Consider the following 19,866-nt stretch of genomic DNA (forward strand, 5'->3'; position numbering starts at 1 on the left):
AGATCTTATGGTTGTCTTTCCTTGTTCCCTGAAAATCGCTATTATTCTGTTCTTTTTCAGGGTGCCCTGATTTCATCCTGTTCAAACACACATGTTTTACAAACAATTTGTACAGTAATGCAATCATCACAGGGTCCTGAGGTGACATACATCCTCAGCTTATGAAGATGATGGGATTAAGAGATTAAAGACAGGCATAGGAAGAATTAGTATTTTCTATGTTCTTTTTGCTAGTCTATGTTTTCTGATTTTCCCAATATAAGCATTAACCTTTTTTTAGAGACAGGATCTCACTCTGTCACCTAGGCTGAAAGGCACTGTCACGATTATAGTTCACTGCAGCCTTGAACTACTGGATTCAAGCCATCCTCCTGACTCGACCTCCCAAAGCACTGGGATTATAGATGTGAGTGGTCACATCTAGACAGTATTAACATTTTTAAATAAAATATAATTTTTAAAAGGTAATTAAAATACATGTCATCTTGAGTTTCCATTAAACCTTCTGACCTATACCCTTATGTTATAGATACACATTTATTATCAACACTAACATGCCTGTCTAAGTCCATTTGTGTTGCTGCAAAGGAATACCTGAGGCTGGATAATCTTTAAGAGAAGAAATTTATTTGGTTCACAGCTCTACAGGGTGTACAAGAAGCATGGTGCCAGCATCTGCTTCTGGTGAGGGCTTCAGGATTCTTCCACTTGTGGCAAAAAGCAAAGAGGAGCTGGCATGTGCCACTTTATTCGTTCACATGGTGAGAGAACAAGCAAGAGAGAGGAGGAGGAGCCCAGCTCTTTACAATAACCAGTTCTCACAAGAACTAAGAGTGAGAATTCACTCCTTCCTGTAAGAATGGCACCAAGTCATTCATGAGGGATCCACCCCCATGACTGAAACACCTTCGACCAGTCCCCACCTCCAACACTGGGGATCAAGCTGCAACATAAGATTTAGTGGGACCAAATAGACAATATCCACCCATGGCAATGTCGACAAAAGGAAAAAATATCTCAGTAAATTTAATTCAAAATGAAAGAAAATAATATTGTAAAGGAAAAGGAAAGGAGGTACTCACTCAATACCAGGAGAAGAACCTGGGAAAAAAGTAATAGAGTAAAGTTTTTATTTATGGCTTTATTTATTTTTACAAATAGTTGATATACCTATATAATATTCACAGTGCTACAAAAATGTGAGAAGATTACATGTGAATATTGATCTCATAGGTGATAAAGTACACAAAATGTTGATTAACTGAAGCAGAAATCCACTGAGAAATGTTTATAACCATCAGGTACTACGTTTACAGATGTTGCCAAGTCAAAGTTGAACATCCACAGTGGGACACTCATCAAAAATTCTGTTTAATCTTTAAAAGGAGACAGAGAAAAATCCAAGTACATAGTAATAAAATCTGCCTAATCATTCTCCTATGATTCTTCTATGCCTGTGTTCATTTTATAGGAGTCTTATTACATGCACGTTTACATTCCTTCCCAATATACATATTCTCAAGGAACTAAAAAAAAATAAGAGAACCTTCATTAGACTGACAAACAAAACTTGTACAGTACAGTCCTCCCCACAATCACTACCATACCCAACTCAAACTTTCACACCCTAATATATATCCTTACACTACGCAAAAAATGTTAATAATCTGACCATGATAGATGTTGGTCTTTGGAAGGTAGTCACACAGTATCAGAAACACTCAGATGGAATTCACACTTGTTCTGTGCCCAAGTCTGGCCCAGCCCAGCTCAATATAGCCTTGTGCTGCCCATCCCTGCTACTAAGGCTTGGGACCCATCTGTGCAGCAGAGGGAATGGGGCTGTGGGTGATGCATCAAGTAGATAATCCAGCAGCAAATACTGGAATGTGTAGGTAAGTGCATATGTTCACGTAACATTTGTGAATGTATATATATACAGGAGGTTAAAAAAAGAATGTTCAATATAGATTTAAGTAAGAAATAACTGTGTATACACACATACATATTTATAAACTCTATGTGTGTATATGCATATATATCTTGTTCCCTGTGATAGAGTCCCTCCTCTCTTTCAGTTGAAATTTTATTGATAAAATAAGAATATAGGATGTAAGAATAAAGGGACAAAATATTGTAGGGTTTTGAGTGACAGGTGTTCTCAGAGGACTCTGTTGTGACCAGGGGCATAATTTCTCTAGTCAATGTGACTGAAAAGAGGATAGCCTGTGTGTCAGGCATGCTTCCTTTTGCCCAAAACTGAACTAAATGTTCATCAATAGCATGGACTGAATCAACAGGAGACACATCAAAATGAAAAAAAGAAATCTGTTTGCCACTAAAAATGTTAAGATACAAAAATGAGTAATATCAACAGCAAATAAGGATTTATATATACACACACATATACCACAGAAGTATATCTTCACATACCTAATATGGACATGTAAACACATAATTACGTAACATTAAAGCTACATATGCATATTTTATATTTTATATATTATATATAAATATAGTTATGCAAGCCTCATACACAGATTAGGCAGTTATTTGTATAAGTACATTAAATATATCTAGCAGACCTAGTATTCATGTTCAAACTAAAGGAGTTCCTCCAAACCAGTTCTACAATGGAGTTTCTCAATCTCAAATCTCCATCTCATGCTCTAGACTTGCCTGATTTAACTTTGAAGCTGGTCTGATTCTGAACTTGGTCCTACATTTATTTAATAGCAGTATCAGCTATTGTTAGTTCTATCACTCTTGGAAAAACAGAAATCAAATCTCCCATTTCCAGGAACTTCTGACCATCTCAGTTGCACTGTTCCCTAAAGACCCCAAGGTATGTGCACACAGAGGACAGTGGACAAATGCATAACGTTATCAGCTATGACTTCAGCCCTAGATGCCTATCTTGTCTCCTGCTGCAGTAACAGAGCTGATCTGGGCACACTGCTTGAGGCAGCAGGCCCTCCCACTCCATGTTCCCTTCTGCCAACCTCCCACCCCACCCGTTACAAGTGATTGTCCAAAGTGGGACCACATTGTGTGGAGATGCTGGGGCCAGCTTTACAAGTTAGTAAGGAGAAACCAGGAGGCAGGAAAGAAGAAAGGAAAAAAAGACAGACGACACTGGCCAGGCTCCCCAGGAAGTGAACTTTTGCCTTAGCCCGTTTCCACTTGAGGCAGAGCTAATAGTGCAATGATAAAATTGCAAATCCCAACTCTATTTTGTCCTAACCCAAGCCACAGCTCTTTGTCCTTAGACAAGGATGTAAAGGAGACTGGAAAACATCCTAGAAAATTCAGGGTGTTGAGTAACAGTTGGAATTTGCAAGGTCCATGCCCTGTACATAGACCTCCTATTGAGGCCAAACTCAAGGAAGATGAGTCAAAGATCAGCAGGGAAATAGTATCTCTGACAGTAGCAGAAACCAAATAGGCAGAATAAAAAGGGCAAAATGCCATATCCTCTCTCTGAGTCCCCGTCTGGGGAAAAGCACGCCCTTTCTTCCAGGGGCCTGTCTTGGTATGTGCCTGTGAAAGAACTATTTGGGTTTATCAGGGTCATAACCTCTTCCCATCAACAACTGTGAGCCACGAAGCCCCTCAGCAGGGCCTTCTGAAGTAACCCTTTACTCACACGTGGCATCCTGTAGCCCCTGCTTAGAATGAAATCCTTAAAGGCAACTGTTCCGTGAAGGTCTGCAAGTAACTCCTCCTAAAAGAGTACCCACATAAGAAAGGGATCAGCCACCAGAAGCTTGATTTCATATTTGTTCTCATTAAAAGCATTTAGCTCTTTATAAAGTATCTCATTTTAATCCATATCCTTCTTGTTTTTGAATATGCGTGTAATGTTCCTGAGTTGATGAATATGAAGGCTTTTAAAGATATCCAGCTTTCTCTCCTTCTCCTACCCTTTTCCTTATCCCCGTATTAAGGATGGGCAATACATTTTAGCAATTAGACAATTATTGACCTATGATGTCTGGAATCTAACCTAGTTAAACCTAGTTAAGATTAACAGTATGTCCACAAATCATAGATCTTAACTTTGAAGGACATGACAATCAAAACTGATTGGATCAGTCCCAACATCTGTGATATTTATGCATCTTTTTGGTTTTTCTTTACATTTATTTTGTTTTTTTGTTTGTTTGTTTGTTTTTGTTTTTGTTTGAGGCGGAGTCTTGCTCTGTCGCCCGGACTGGAGTGCAGTGGCCGGATCTCAGCTCACTGCAAGCTCCGCCTCCCGGGTTTACGCCATTCTCCTGCCTCAGCCTCCCGAGTAGCTGGGACTACAGGCGCCCACCACCTCGCCCAGCTAGATTTTGTATTTTTAGTAGAGACGGGGTTTCACCGTGTTAGCCAGGATGGTCTCGATCTCCTGACCTCGTGATCCGCCCGTCTCGGCCTCCCAAAGTGCTGGGATTACAGGCTTGAGCCACCGCGCCCGGCCTGCATTTATTTTAATTTAAAAATCGGATGCAAAAGTTTACATAATTGCAATTCAGTACTTTAAGACCATTTCACCTTCCAAACCAAATCTATCAAGAATAGTCAAAACTCATGAGTCCCCAGAAAGACAGTCATGTTGTCATAGTACTTACCAGTACCCCATAGTGCCTGTGTCTTGTAAACTGGGGTGCCACAGTCTAGTGGTACCACCTATAGTTGATAAGGTAAATCATTCCTCAGGCATTAAAAAGGTGTGATTTATAAAAATTATTGTAGAACAATTCCATTGTTATGAATCCTTCCTGTGTCTAAACTGCCTGATAAACAATCTTTTACTATATGAGTTATACCAGTTATATTTCCAAAATTTAAATAATACTACTTTATTCGCTCACTGTAACCATTTTGGAAAACATCTTTATAGCATTTATCATCAAAATGAAATATGTTTTGTAAAATTTTTGAAGTCTTTAAGACTTAGTCATTAAGAATATGTTTTTAAAAAGAGAACTCTAGACACCTTAAAGCAAAAGTTTGTAGCTATTTTTCTTTTTAAATATTTGAGAAAATGATATTATCTTTTATAATAAAAGTGTAACTGGAATAGCTTTATGTTATATATTAAATTCACATAAACTCAGGCTCTCCAAAAACCATACTAAGAAATTCTGCCAAACATTATTTACATAATTTTGAAACTTATATAAACATGTGGTGCTCATAAATTTGTGTCATACCTCACACCTGAAAATAAGAATTTATATTCAGTACTGGAAAAGATTAAAATGACCATCCTTCCTGTCTTAGCTTTCCAATCTGAAGAAGACAACTGATGAGTGATTACTGATGAATAATAAGTCTAATTTGTATTGTATTTTGCTTTCTCAAAGTGTTTTCACATCTGTTATCTGGGAGAAGTTTGGGGTCTGTTGAAAAAGAGAAGAGGTTTGCAAATATCCTCATTTAGAGTACTATGCAAGTGTTTCATCAATATTTCCAAATTTCCAGGGCTATAATGAGTATCTTCTTTCCATTAGCTACTTTTACACAAGAAATGAGCAGGCACAGAGCTTATCTGTAGTAAAATTAGAGCACATCCTTGTTGTGAGTGTTTGTTGCTTTGTAATATCAAACAGTGCTTAACCTTTGTCCCTTTCCTCTCAGACAGATCCTGCAACTTGAATGAATTGCCTAAAAGAAATTTCCTGGCTGAAATTTTGAATGTTTTGACATTCACCCATAGCTGATAGGAAACAAGCTTCACATTTTGTTACTCAAAGAGAACTCATGACATCACATCTATTCTGGGCACTGAGGTGGTCCTACCAAGTCACACCGCCCTTTGAACAATTATCCTTGGAATAAATTGTTCCAAGAATGTTGAAATACCATGAGTAGAGATGTCATGTCTACCACAAAGCCAGGAGATTCCACGTCTTGCTTATTACATATTCTCCATAACATGACCTGGCTTTCTCCTTGCTGAATTCAATATGCAAGGTGGAGGGCTTTCAGGAGCCTTTGTATTACACCACAGAGTCTAGATCAGTATGAGGGTGGCAGACACACTGTGATCATCTTAAGCTCAGATGATCGAATCTCAGTATAAATACATACCTGTTCCTGCAGTTCCTTTTTAAAATTCTCCTCTTGAGCTTTATGTGAGACTTCAGGGTCAACCAGAGGCTCGTCTGCTCTTTGCTTTTTCCACAACTTGGGGTTCAAATACCACGCTCCATACCTCATCTTCACCCACTTTGGCTTACAAGGATTCTATGGAGAGTAACATAATTCCCAGTGCCACTGATTTTTTGTTTGTTTGTCATTTCAAACATCTAAAGCTTAGCTTAGGAGAGCAGGATCATTACTTTGGAATTTAGGTTGGTCCTTGCCAAAGTATTTTGTGAAATTTCAGCATGCTTTGATTTTACAAAGTAAACATTAAAGTTCATGATTTAAAAAATAATGCAGTGGTTAATAACATGGCCTTTGGATTTTGACAGACCAGGGTTCAAATCCAGCTTTCCTCCCACTCAGTAGGTGTGAGATGATCAAGTTACATAAATTCTTCATCTGTAAAATGGAGATAACAATAGTATACACCCCCACAGGGCTGTTGTGAAGATTAAAGGAGAGAATGTATGTAAAGCAGCTAGAAATCATGTAAAAATCACATGTTTTCCTCTAGGGTAAAGACCTTGAATAATACTCAGTCAATCAAAATAGTAAGTTATTAGACACTATGAGCCCAGCCGGTGCTCAGCCTTGTACATGCTACAATATTGTTTTATCAAACAGCTAACACCAAGCTTTTGCCTTCTTTTTTTCTTTCTTTTTTTTTATTTTTTTATTTTTTTATTGAGACGGAGTCTCGCTCTATCACCCAGGCTGGAGTGCAGTGGCGTGATCTCGGCTCACTGCAAGCTCCGCCTTGCGGGTTCACGCCATTCTCCTGCCTCAGCCTCCAGGTGGCTGGGACTACAAGCACCCGCCACCACACCCGGCTAATTTTTTGTATTTTTAGTAGATACGGGGTTTCACCGTGTTAGCCAGGATGGTCTCGATCTCCTGATCTCATGATCTGCCCACCTCGGCCTCCTAAAGTGCTGGGCTTACTGGTGTGAGCCACCACGCCCGGCCAAGCTCCTGCCTTTTTAACTGGAAGAGAGAAAGAAGTAAATGAACATATCTCATTCCCTTCTTTCCCCCATTCCTCAGCAGTGCATCAAGGACGTTAGGAGAACCTCTTGTTGGTTCATAGACTGATCCTGTGAATGTAATACCCACACTGTCTCATCACAAAAGGGGGTCTAACTCTTGGGTGTTAGAAACATGAAACCACCAAGATTCTGGCCCTGTCTCCTCTCATGCACATTTAAACTATGTGGCGGAATGTGTGGGGCATTCTAGAGTCAAGCCAGATACGCTCTAAGACAGAGAGAATGGGACAGAGTAGACAGGAGGGAAATCTCTTCCAGCGCTGGATTCAGCATTGTGATCTCTCCGCTCCGAGCATACAGACTGCCTTGCTATTTCCAGAGCACCCCTGTCATGCTTCTGCCTCAGTGCCTCTACACACACTGTTCCCTTTACTATAATGTTTTTCCCCAAGACACACCCATGGCTTCCTCTTTTACCTATTTCATGTCATCTTTTCAGTGGCATCTTCCCTGGCCATCCAATTTAAAAAAGGGTAACCCCGGGCCGGGCGCGGTGGCTCACGCCTGAAATCCCAGCACTTTGGGAGGCCGAAGTGGGCGGATCACCTGAGGTCGGGAGTTTGAGATCAGCCTGGCTAACATGGTGAAACCCTGTCTCTAGTAAATACACAAAGTTAGCTGGGCGTGGTGGCTCATGCCTGTAGTCCCAGCCACTCCGGGGGCTGAGGCAGGAGAATCGCTTGAACCCAGGAGGCGGAGGTTGCAGTGACCTGGGATCAGGCCACTGCACTCCAGCCTAGGTGACAGAGTGAGCCTCTGTCTCCAAAAAAAAAAAAAAAAAAAAAAAGAATTCCCCCCTCCCAACACTCTTTGCCTTCTTTCTCTGCTCCACTTTACTTAATGACCCTCATCACCATTTCTATGCTATATATTTTCTGATCATTTGTCTGTCTCTCTTCTCGTCCTCTAAAATATAAGCTTCGGAAATTATTCCCAGCTACATCTCCCTGGCATCTAAACAATACTTAGGACATATGGGTGCTTAATAAGTATTTGCTGAATGAAAGTCATGTTTCTTAACTTTGGCACTATTGACATTTGGTACTGGAGAACTCATTGTATGTAGGGGAGGGGTGTGTGTGTGTGTGTGTGAGTGTGTGTGTTCCATGCATCACAGGATGTTTAGCAGCATTCCTGGCTTCTACTCACTGGATTCTAATAGCATCCCCCAAGTGGTGACAACCAAAAATGTCATCTCTAGATATTGCCAAATATCCCTGAGGTGGGGGAAAGGGGGCACATTGCCCTCAGATATGAACCACTGAAATGAAAGAGGGAAGAAAACAGATTGGGGAAGAAAGGGGAGAAGGAGGGGAATGGAATCTACATTACTGCCACACTGAAGAACTTGAATTCTGGAATACGTTATGTTGTTGGGTAACTGGTGATCTTTCCAGACTCAAGATGAACATAATTCCTTCTGTGATACCTTCATAAACATGCCCTCACTCTGTGCTTGATGGGATTGATTACCTCTTCCTATGTCCTGAACACACCATGACATCATTTCGCTATAATCATTTACCTGTTGACCCCACTAGGCTGTAATCTCCATAAGTGCAGGAGGCAGTCCTCCATTTTTGCTTCATTTGTTCCCAGCACTTTTGGACACATAGTGGTAGGTGCTCAGAAACCTACTACTGTTTTTGAATAAATGCATACACAAATTGATAAATTAATATAGAGGGCAAAAAAAGATATATAAAATAGAGGCACAGATTGCTGTGAGAGATTAGAATAAGAACAAATTAATGTCAACCAAAGGACCTAGAAAAGCTCCATGGAAAATCAGCATATTTCCTGGGTCTAAAGGAAGATAGAACCTATGGACTTGGAGAGGAGGGGCACTCCGGGAAGCGAGAATACTATGAGCAAAGCTAAGGTGGCAGGAAAGCTCATACACCAAAGACCAAAAGAAGGCCTGAGGGTTTGTGGAGTCAGAAAATAAAGACAGGGCCGCCCAGAAAATAAAGACAGGGACTTCCAGAATAGGCACCAGATTTACCCTGCCACCTTCAACAATCAAAAAAACAAGAAAAAATACATGAATTAATACTATGCCAGACACAAGACATGGGGTAACCAAGGACAGTGATCTTTGAGAGACAAACAAGATAAGCCCCACGACTGCCCTAGCTCACTGCCTTCAGGCAGAGCCCAGGAGGAGCCCAATGGACTCTCTGAATTGAGATGACAGGACCAAGAGTCCAGACAGATCAAAGCAGAGAAAGTTTGCAGCACAGAGTATCAGAAAAGAAAGAGCTGCACAGAGAGAGAACTCCAGGAGATTTCAGAGGGTACCCCTTTGTGCATGTGTGGGAGGAAACTACCCACGGTCAGGGAAAGAACCAACCAAAAGGAAAAGAGGGCAAAGTGTCCAGCAGTTTCACAGGGCCAGGAGCAGTGCCCTCCTCCTCCTGGAAAACCTAAAGATCCACAGGACACTAGGCAGAACACACAGAAGGGTCTTGCCTCAATAGTAGGGAATAATTACCCTACATTACTTTGATCTTTCCCAACAAATTTTTTTTTAATAGAAACAAAAATCTCACTCTGTCACCCGGACTGGAGTAGAGTGACACAATCATAGCTCACTATAGCCTTGAACTCCTAGGCTTAAGTAATCCTCTGCCTCAGCCTCCCAAGTGGCTGGGACTACATGTACATGCCACCACAAGCAGCTAATTTCTTTTCTAAATTTTTTTTGTAGAGATGGGGTCTCACTATGTTGCCCGAGCTGGTCTCGAACTCCTGGCTTCAAGTGATACTTCTGCCTTGGCCTCCCAAAATGCTGGGATTATAGTCATAAACCACCGCACCCAACCCCAACAAATCTTAAAAGCAAAGCTCAAAAGGATCAAACTTCCAACTAACTTGGTTACATCCCAGAACAAAGTTCAAGAATATTTATAGGAATACAAATACTCAACACCCAGTAAGATAAAAGTAACACTGCCTAGCATCCATCGAAGACTACCAGGCACACAGAGATGCAAGAAAGTATGACCCACAATGAGGAGACAAATCACCTAATGGAAACTGACACAGAACTGATGAAGACGTTAGAATCCGTAAACAATGACATCACAGCAATTGTTGTAACTATGTTTTTTTGTGCGCAAAAGGTGAAGTTGAGACATGGAAGATATAAATTAAAGAGACTTAAGCTAAACTTTTAGAGATAAAAATTGTAACACATGAGATTCTAAAAAAATACTAGATGGGATTAACGGAAGATTAGACATTGCAGGGAAAAAAAAATAGAGAATTTAAAGACATAGCCATAGAAACACAAAAAGAAAAGAGAATTTAAAAAGCTGACCAGAGCAGTGGTAAGCTGTAAAACAACTTCAAGTGGCCTAATTACAGGTAATCAGAGTTCTGGGAAGGGATTGAAAAACAACAACAAAAAAAGTTTAAAGAAATACGGTCCAAAATTTTCCAAATTTAATTAAAACTATAGGCCCCCAAATCCAAGAGGCTCAACAAGCCACAAGTACATGAAACATGAAGAAAGATACACCAAGGTTTATGATAATCAAAATGCTCAAAACCAGTGACAAAGAGAAAATATTAAAAGCATCCAAGGAAAAAGCACATCCCAAAAAAACAAAGATGAGGATGATGTAAGATTTCTCCTAGAAACAGTACAACCAAGAAGACAGGAAAGCAATATCTTTACTGAAATTTTTAAAACTGTGAATTAACTTTGAACTAGAATTCTTTTCCCACAAAATACAAAATTCCTCCTTATCCATGATTTTGCTTTCTGCATTTTCAGTTACCTGTGGTCAACCATGGTCTGAAGTACTAAATGGAAAATTCTAGAAATAAACAATTCATAAGTTTCAAATTGTGTGCCATTCTCAGTAGCATGATGAAATCTCAAGCCATCCTTGTTCCACTCCTCCAGGGATATGATCATCTCTTTGTCCAGAGTATCCACACTGTACACACTACCCACCCTTAGTCACTCATAACCGCCTGTTATCAGATCAAAAAACAGTATGTATAGGAGTTAGTACTACCCAAAGTTTCAGCATCTATTGGAGGATCTTGAAACATAACCCCTACAGATAACAGACAACAGGTGACCACTGAATCTTTTTAAATGAGGCAGAACAAGGTGTCTTCAGACATACAAAAGCTGAAAGAATTCATCACCAGCAGATCCACACTGGAAGGAATGTTCAAAGAAGTCTTCGAGTCAGAAGAAAAAAGATACTATGTGGAAACATATTTTCAACTCCATTTGCCAGTCAAAGGCTCCATTTGCCAGTCAAAGGCTCAATTTTGGCAATAACTTCCATGGTTTATAAAGCAGTGTTTGCATAATTATTTCTACATACTGGGAATTGAGCAATTTTATTCAGCCCAGAATCAGGACAAACAGTGGTTCAGGCCTCAGGTGTGATGGACATAACTTACCTGTCTAATACCATTTTGCATTTTACCTTTTAGAAAGATGAAAGGAAAATGGAAAAATAAAAGTGCTGATATTCATGATGAAATGCATAGTTTTCATAAATGTTAAGCAATGGAGTCAAGGATAGAAACATAATGTGTGTCGAAATAAGTTGGCAAATGTGTTCAACTGTAAAGACAAAATTAATATGTCCCAAATATTGGAAGTATAATATCAAAGTTTATGTGTAAAAGGCAGAAGACAATTAGAGATAAAATATTGTTTTTCACTTTCAGGGAAGGGCTCTCCCCTCCAACTTAGGCACTTAAATCTGCTGTTGACTCACATAACTTGACTTGTGTATATATATTTGCAGTGACACACTGTGTAGAAAAGTAAATAGTAGTTTAGGGGCCCATAGTACTTCCCTTTGGAACATGGCATGTTATTTCTCCTTTCTGTTACCTTGTTCTTCCATCTTTACAGAAACTTGGTGCTGAGGAAACCTGTTAATCATTAGGCAAGCATGTGGTCAAGAATGATGGTTTGTGGTCAATAAGACTCCAGCAAAAATCCAAGAATTCTTTGGACATAATATTAACAGCATTCACAATAATTAATTGCAGCATTTTGCTCTTGCAATAATAACCATTCATTTTATTTCTACCGACTTTTAGTATTTCAACATATAAAACATCTAACAAATTATCTCTGAAAATGACTATTCAGGTATTAAAAATAATCCCAAATGATATGCCTCATTTGTATAACTGACTTTATTATAGGTATTAAACATGCATTTGTTTAACAAATATTAATCATGAAAAAAATTCAAGAATTCTACTTTAAAAAACCAGTACCCATGACACACCAGAATTCAACAACTTTAAGACTTCAATACAACTTAATTTTCTTTGATTTTCTGTCTGGTCCCCTTCTGCAATTACCTGTGGTTTCTGGAGTTTCCTCTCATAGCCTGGTTTCTGGAAGAACTTCGGCTCCTGCAGTTTACTGAGCCCCACACTACGCTTTAGCTCCAGAGCAACCTGATTTGGCTTCATCGTGTGGAGCACACCATGGCTTGGTTTGGTCTCATAGTCAATGTCAAACTGTTTCAAGATGAACTCTTCATCAATGTCTGAAATTCCCTGGAAGAATATCACAATGCATGAATTGAGGGCAATCGGTGAAATGCTCCTTGCTTTCTTCTTTAATCTAAGGGAGGTAGTTGGCCACTGCTGGGGAAAGAGGTAGTTTGGGGAGAGGTGGAAAATGCTCAGTCAGCATTTATTGACGACAAGAAGTGTTTGGGATTTGGAGGGCTTTGTCATTAAAAGACAGCTTAGGACTTTGCAAGAAGCAGTGAGTCCCTGAGGGAAATCATGAGCCTGAGGGAAATTCAGTTTGATCAATAGCAAACTTCTTCAGCACTTTATAGTGGTGGCATCTCTAGAAGTATTTTCCAGACTTGTGTAGATATGGCAGTGTTTTCTCTGCCCATAACTCTGTATAAGGGAAGCTGCCAGGTTCACAGCTCCTGCTGAAGGAGGTGGTTTTAGTCAGCCGCGTTCTGTACACAGAACAACCTTCACCATTTCCTTCCCTCAGCTACAGCTGGTGGGAGTAGAGATGGGCACATTAAGAGCAGCTAATCTGTATGCTGAGCGTTTACCTATGATATGGCTCAAGGCTAAAAGATCTTAGACTCAATAGAATCTCACACTGGAAAATACAAACTGGAAAACACAGAGAACGAAGGCACCAGCAGCTGGCACTGTGACTGGAGTAAAATTTATAGAGAGGAGTCATGAAACAGAGTCAGGGACATAAAGGGACAAGTACAGGCAAAAGGAGGCTAAAGTAATAATGAAGCAGAAATAAAGCAAGCAGAATCAATGAGGTGAAAAATAAACAAACAGCATGGAAGGAAAAGCACAAGCCAGTGCTGTGAAGAAAAGCCCACAGGGTGATGAGACAGGGACCTAGCTTGTGGGATGTCAGTAAAGATGGGAGCTTGGTCACCGGGTCTGAAACTAAAGGCAGTTACCAGAGAAGCTAAGCTCTTATTCTAAGATTCCTTAAGTTTCCTGCCTTGAGACAGGAATCGCCTCCAGCAGCAGGAATAGGAGAAGTGGACTCTGGAAATCAGGCAATCCACTCTGAACAGATTATGGACAAGCAGTGATTTGGATACCAGGCATATTGGGCCTCGTCTGCTTCGTCCAGCATCCCCGCCCCAGTCACCATCTGAGGAGTCTCTGTCCCTCACTCTCACTCTGTTGCAGTTGGGCTGGACACCCCCACTCTTGGCTTCAGGGTTAGGTGTGCATCCTGGCCTAGCCAATAAGCATATTCCATCTCCTTAATCATAATGGTTAGTTCAAGCACAAGCATGTGCCCCAAGTTTGTCCAGTGAGAGTAATCCCTGGACTTTTCCCTAATGGAAAAGCATTGCTGTCTTCACACTTAGGTTGCTCGCTTATAGGATATAAGCTTGGAAATTTTAGTGACTACTGTTGCCATTTCTTGGGGAAATATTGATTGAGAAGGAAGTCCATCTTACAACAACCAAGAGATAGGAACAACATCTAAAAATATTTCAGCACCTGGATCAAGCTGTGCCTGAAGTTCCTACTATATCTGGATGCTTCCCTTTTCTCTCTTAAACCAATCTGAATTATATTTCAGTCACTTGCCAATGAAGTAAGTAGCCTGATGTTTAAAAGTACTAAAAAAATACATTGACTAAAACTAACACTCAAAAGATGGGGTGGGGGCAAATCCTAAAACCTTAAATCCAAGAAAAGCATCAGGTATTTAGACATCTACAGAGACTCAGGAACAGGAATAGGTAACTACATAGGTCTTGGAAGGAACACAAGGGAAGACCTTGATAACTGAGTCAAAAGTCTCTTTATGTCAGATTTTTTTTTTTTTTTTTTTTTTTTTTTTTTTGGGACAGGGTCTTGCTTTGTTGCCCATGCAGGAGTGCAGTGGCATGATGACAGCTCACTGCAGCCTCGATTTCCCAGGCTCTAGTAATCCTCCCACCTCAGCCTCCTGCGTGGGAGGGGCACACCACCATGCCTAGCTAATTTTTATTTATTTATTTATTTTTATTTTTTTAAGACGGAGTCTCACCCTGTTGCCCAGGCTGGAGTGCAGTGGTGCAATCTCTGCTCACTGCAACCTCTGCCTCTGGGTTCAAACAATTCTCCTGCCTCAACTTCCTGAGTAGTTGGGATTATAGGTGCCCACCACACCCGGCTAATTTTTTTATATTTTTAGTAGAGATGGGGTTTCACCATGTTGGTCAGGCTGATCTTGAACTCCTGACCTCATGATCCACCCACCTTGGACTCCCAAAGTGCTAGGATTACAGGCGTGAGCCACTGCACCCGGCCTTTTATATTTTTTACAAAAATACAAGAGAGACAAGGTTTTGCCATATTGCCCAGGCTGGTATTATCGCTCAAGCGATCCACCCGCCTCAGTCTCCAAAAGTGCTGGGATTACAGGCATGAGCCACCATGCCTGGCATGTTAGAACATTTTTGTATGAAGGTTATAACCAAGGAGTACCTGCCAGAGTACTTCTAGATAAATCTAACTGAGAAAAATGAGTTGAAGGAGTGAAAGAGAGAAAAGAAAGTCCTGACATTAAAATGGAAAATAAAAATATGAAACAACTGCAATGATGTGAGATGTAAACATAAACATTCAAATTAGCCACAAGTTTGCAAACTTTCCAGAAATTTCATCTACCAGAAATATTTCTATTTATATATAATAGAAGAAAATGATTCCTTTATGACTTTGAGGATTTGACTTAGATTTTATCCAATACTGTTTTTTAATAAAAGCAACTTTGAGCTTGACATTTAAAAGCAGGTTTAAGTATTACCACTAACTTACAAAAGTAGTAACCCAGTTGCAGAAGTCATTAACTGCTCTGTGAACATTTTCCTGAAGACCAGGACGAGGACCGTTTTCATGGAGCAAATCCATTTTATGTGGCTTTTCTTCATAAAGCCATTGGCTTGCATTTGACACAGAAGTCTTCTTGGAACTAAAGATAATAAGATCATTAAAGAATTACAATATGAGACACAATGAATCCAAATGGATTTCAAACAGTTTTGGAGGCAAAAGGAAATCATAAAGCAAGTATTTGGTTTTTTTGTTTTGTTTTGTTTTTGTTTTTTGTTTTTGAGACGGAGTCTTGTTCTGTCACCCAGGCTGGAGTGCAGTGGCTGGAGTGGAGTGGTGCCCAGGCTTGAGTGCAGTAGCGGCTCACTGCAAGCTCCGCCTCCTAGGTTCACACCATTCTCCTGCCTCAGCCTCCCGAGTAGCTGAGACCACAGGCACCCACTACCACGCCTGGCTAATTTTCTGTATTTTTAGTAGAGATGGGGTTTCACCTTGTTAGCCAGGATGGTCTCGATCTCCTGACCTCGTGATCCGCCTGCCTTGGCCTCCCAAAGTGCTGGGATTACAGGCGTGAGCCACCACGCCTGGCCAAAGCAAGTATTTCTGACAGTCTCTTGCAAGCTCACATACAAATTATATTTCAATTTTTCAAAGAGCACATTCTCATTACCAATATCATAAAGACAAGTATATCGTGATTAGTTATAATAATTAAAACTTATATAGCATTTTACCATTATAAGTTGATTTTTAAAATTTTGAGTACCATTTATTAAAACATGTACTGGGTAAAAGCCCAAATTACTGTGCTTGAAGTCTACCAAAGCCTCAGGCAACCTTGACAAGTAGGAGTCATCCTTGACTTCTCTATCATTCCTAAAATCCAGCTCAGTTAAAGTCTGGCAGATTGTAACTGTCTCCTTCCCTCTGGACTGCTGCAAAATGCTAGTGTCTCTGCATCATCAACTCCTATAGCTCCCCCAACCTTCAACCCCCAATCCACTCCCTACACTGCAGCCCAAGCAGTCATTTCAAAATGTAACTCTGGACATATCAAATCAGCCACCCTTCACCACCATCAATAGCTTCTTTATAAAAATTGAAATATAATTCATCCACCATGAAATTCATAAAATTTACCACTTCAAAAGTGTTTGAGTACCCTTTTACATTCACAAAGTTGTGCAACCACCACCACTATCTGATTCCAGAACGTTTTTATTTCCCTGAAAGAAACCCCATAGCCATTAATAATCACCATTTCCCCACTTCCCTTGTTCCTTCCTGTCAACAACTAACCTACTTTTCTGTCTCTGTAGATTTGTCTATACTGGATATTTCATCTGAATGGAACCATGCAACATGTAGTCTTTTGTGTCTGGCTTCTCTCAGCATAATGTTTTCAAGGCCCATCCATGTTGTAGCACGTATTAGTAGTTTATTTCTTTTTGTGGCCAATATTCCATTGTCTACATAGACCACTTTTTGTTTATCCGTTCACAAACATATGCAGGTGATGGACATTTGGGCTGTTGCCACTTTATGCCTCTTAAGGACAATGCTGCTATGGACATTCATGAACAAGCTTTTGTGTTCAACAGCTTCTTGCTATTCCTCCAATAAAGACTTAAATCTTGACACAACCTCTAAGGCTCTGCATGGCCTAGCTCTCCAGGTTCTTTGGGACCCACCACCCTTTTTTACTCTCTGAGCTTCAGCCAATATGGCCTTCTCTCACTTCTGTGAATTCATGCTGCTCCCTCCAGCCATTAGGCCTTTGCTTGAGCTGTTCCACCTGACGGCAATGCTGTCACCATTTCCTTATCCCCTTCATGTCTCAACATACATGTGCCTTCCTCGGGGAGGCATCCCCACAGGCTGTCCCCTGAGCCTACTTTTTATTCATAGCCCCTGTGCCTTTTATTCATAACACTCATATTAATTTATCCATCCATTAATTCAACAAATATCCAGCAAGCACCAACTGTGTGCCAGGCATTAGAATTGAAACATAAATAAAGTTAAGCCCCTGTCCTCATAGAGTATACAATTGAATAGGAGAGACAGATAGTAAACAAACATATACCAGGTGATTATAAGTGATATAGAGAAAGCAAAATAGGACAGGAGGGATGGAGAGTGATGGTAGGGAGCATTTTATTTATACAGAGAAGTTGTCTCTATTAAAGTAATATTTGACCAAAGACCCAAAAGAAGAAAGGGGTCAAACCATGTAAACGTCAAGTCATGCAGATAACAGACAGAAAAGAATGGCATGTGCAAAGACCTGAGCTGGGAGCGTGCTGAGCATGTTTGAAGAATACAAAGTCCCATGGAGAGGAGTAATTAAAGAGTAGAACAGCAGAGGATGAGGCTTGAGAGGTGACAGCGACCTAATCATATAGTACTTTGAAGGCAGTTGTAAGGACTTTGGATTTTTCTCAGAAAAATAAGCAATTGGAGAATCTCAAGCACTGGAATGACATGACTTGACTTACGTTTTTAAAAGGATTATGTCAGCTACTATGTGACAAACAGACTTGAGAGAGGGGGGTTTGGGTGGAGGTCACGAGACCAGTTAGTAAGCTATTGCAATAATCCAGGCAAGAGGTGATGGAATCTTGGAATAGACTGGTAGTAGTGGAGAAGGTGAGATTCTGGATACATTTCAGAAGTAAAACCATTACCATTTGCTGGCAGATTGCAATTATTGTTCCAGAAAAAAACTGGAAAGATGGGGTTCCTATTTACTGAACTGGGGAAGACAGAAGTAGGAATAAGTTTAGGGGAGAAAACAAGAGTTCAGTTTTGGGTTTGTCTAGTCTGAGATTCCATTTATACATCCAAGGGCAAATATTGAATTAACCATATACAGATGAGTAAATGTGCTGAAAAGACATCAAAGACCAAAGTACTTCAAGGCTAAAAGGTAAAGAGTGGCCAGTAAAAGATGACTACGGAGAGGTCCATGAAAGGGATGTTCCAGAAGCCAAGTAAAGAAAGTGTTAGGAGAAAGAGGACATAATCAATTACATCAATTGCTACTATGTATACATCAAGTATGGTGATCCCTGAGAGCTGATTAAGTAACATAGAGGTCAATGGTGACCTTGGCTAAGGTCAGGTTCGGTGGAGTGGTAGAGATAAGAGCCTGATTGCTGTTTGGAGAGAAAAAGACTGAGTGAGTATGAATGCCTCTTTCAAAAAATTTTGCTCTAAAGGAAAGGAGAGATTATCTGGTGAGGGGGAGTTAGTGTCGCTTGCATCCTGCAGCACCTGGACGTGTTCATCAACCTGGACGTTCATCAAGTATATGTTCAAGAATTTTTAATCTCCAGCCATGCTTCCCTCTGTCCCCTCTGAGAGGTCACACTGAGTGGGACTGAACATTCTAACCCTCTAATCACTTGGTCTTTCTGGTGACCAGCCACATTCTAAGACAATCTAGGGGCCCCAACCTGAGCACCTCATTAGCATAAACTCTCCAGTGACTAAAAGGGGCTCCTTATGAATAACAAAAAGCATTCCTGTCACTCAGGAAATCCCAAGGGTTTTAGGAGCCCTGTGTCAGTAACTGGGGACAAAGACCAAGTATATTTATTATATCACAGATCCCTACATACAACATTCCTCTCGCTCCCCAACCCAAGTTCTGAGCAACCTGAAAAACAATACGGAGAGCAAAGACAATAGCCAAAATATCCCCTTCACTGCTAATAGCAGCCATGATAGACGACATGGCTTTAGGTCCAAGAGGACTTGCTAACTGATATCCAGAAACTGGCAGAGACTTTCACCCAGTCCCCTGCAGGGCTGGACCAGGACAGTCCTCCCCTCTAGAAAAGGGAAGCAAGGAGAAATTGTGCTTCCCATGGGCCGTCTTGCTCCTCATGGAAGAAAGGCAAAACTGAGAGAAGCACATCCAGTTACCCTTCCTACTTTTACCAGGTGGTGGACTGAAGAGCCAGAAATGTCCTAAGAGTAGAGTTCCTCTCACCTTGTGTCTTCCCCTAAAAAACATACATAATGTAATGCAGTGGATTCTCTCTAAATCCACCTCCATGTAGGTAATGTGTGTGACCAACAAAGCACTACATGGCCCCCACAAAACACAATGACCACGGTCCACACCCCTCTAAGTGTCTGGGTACTGTGGATAGGCTGCTCTCTAGTTCATCATACTCTTCAGCACCCATCAGTAAGGTCTTTAATTTCAAAAGTCAAATGTAGGCCTGACCCAGTGGCTCACGCCTGTAATCTCCACACTTTGGAAGGCAGAGGTGGGCAGATCACTTGAGGCCAGGAGTTCAAGACTAGACTGGCCAACATGATGAAACCTTGTCTCTAC

At 40.6% G+C, this 19,866-nt stretch overlaps 1 protein-coding gene across 1 annotated transcript in view; it reads right to left on the reverse strand.

The window, feature by feature from the left end:
• Window positions 1-1,460: 1,460 nt before the first annotated feature.
• The window catches only part of FAM47E (family with sequence similarity 47 member E), a 31,599-nt gene continuing 13,193 nt past the window's right edge, over window positions 1,461-19,866 (reverse strand). The window contains exons 4-8 of the mRNA XM_023222570.1: window positions 15,549-15,657; window positions 12,537-12,737; window positions 6,082-6,237; window positions 3,647-3,724; window positions 1,461-1,526 (exon numbers count right to left, since the gene is read on the reverse strand). Coding sequence (XP_023078338.1) covers window positions 1,461-1,526; window positions 3,647-3,724; window positions 6,082-6,237; window positions 12,537-12,737; window positions 15,549-15,657 — 610 coding nt within the window. The remainder of the gene's footprint in view (window positions 1,527-3,646; window positions 3,725-6,081; window positions 6,238-12,536; window positions 12,738-15,548; window positions 15,658-19,866) is intronic.

The sequence above is a fragment of the Piliocolobus tephrosceles genome, chromosome 3 (assembly GCF_002776525.5).
Source record: "Piliocolobus tephrosceles isolate RC106 chromosome 3, ASM277652v3, whole genome shotgun sequence".
NCBI lineage: Eukaryota > Metazoa > Chordata > Mammalia > Primates > Cercopithecidae > Piliocolobus > Piliocolobus tephrosceles.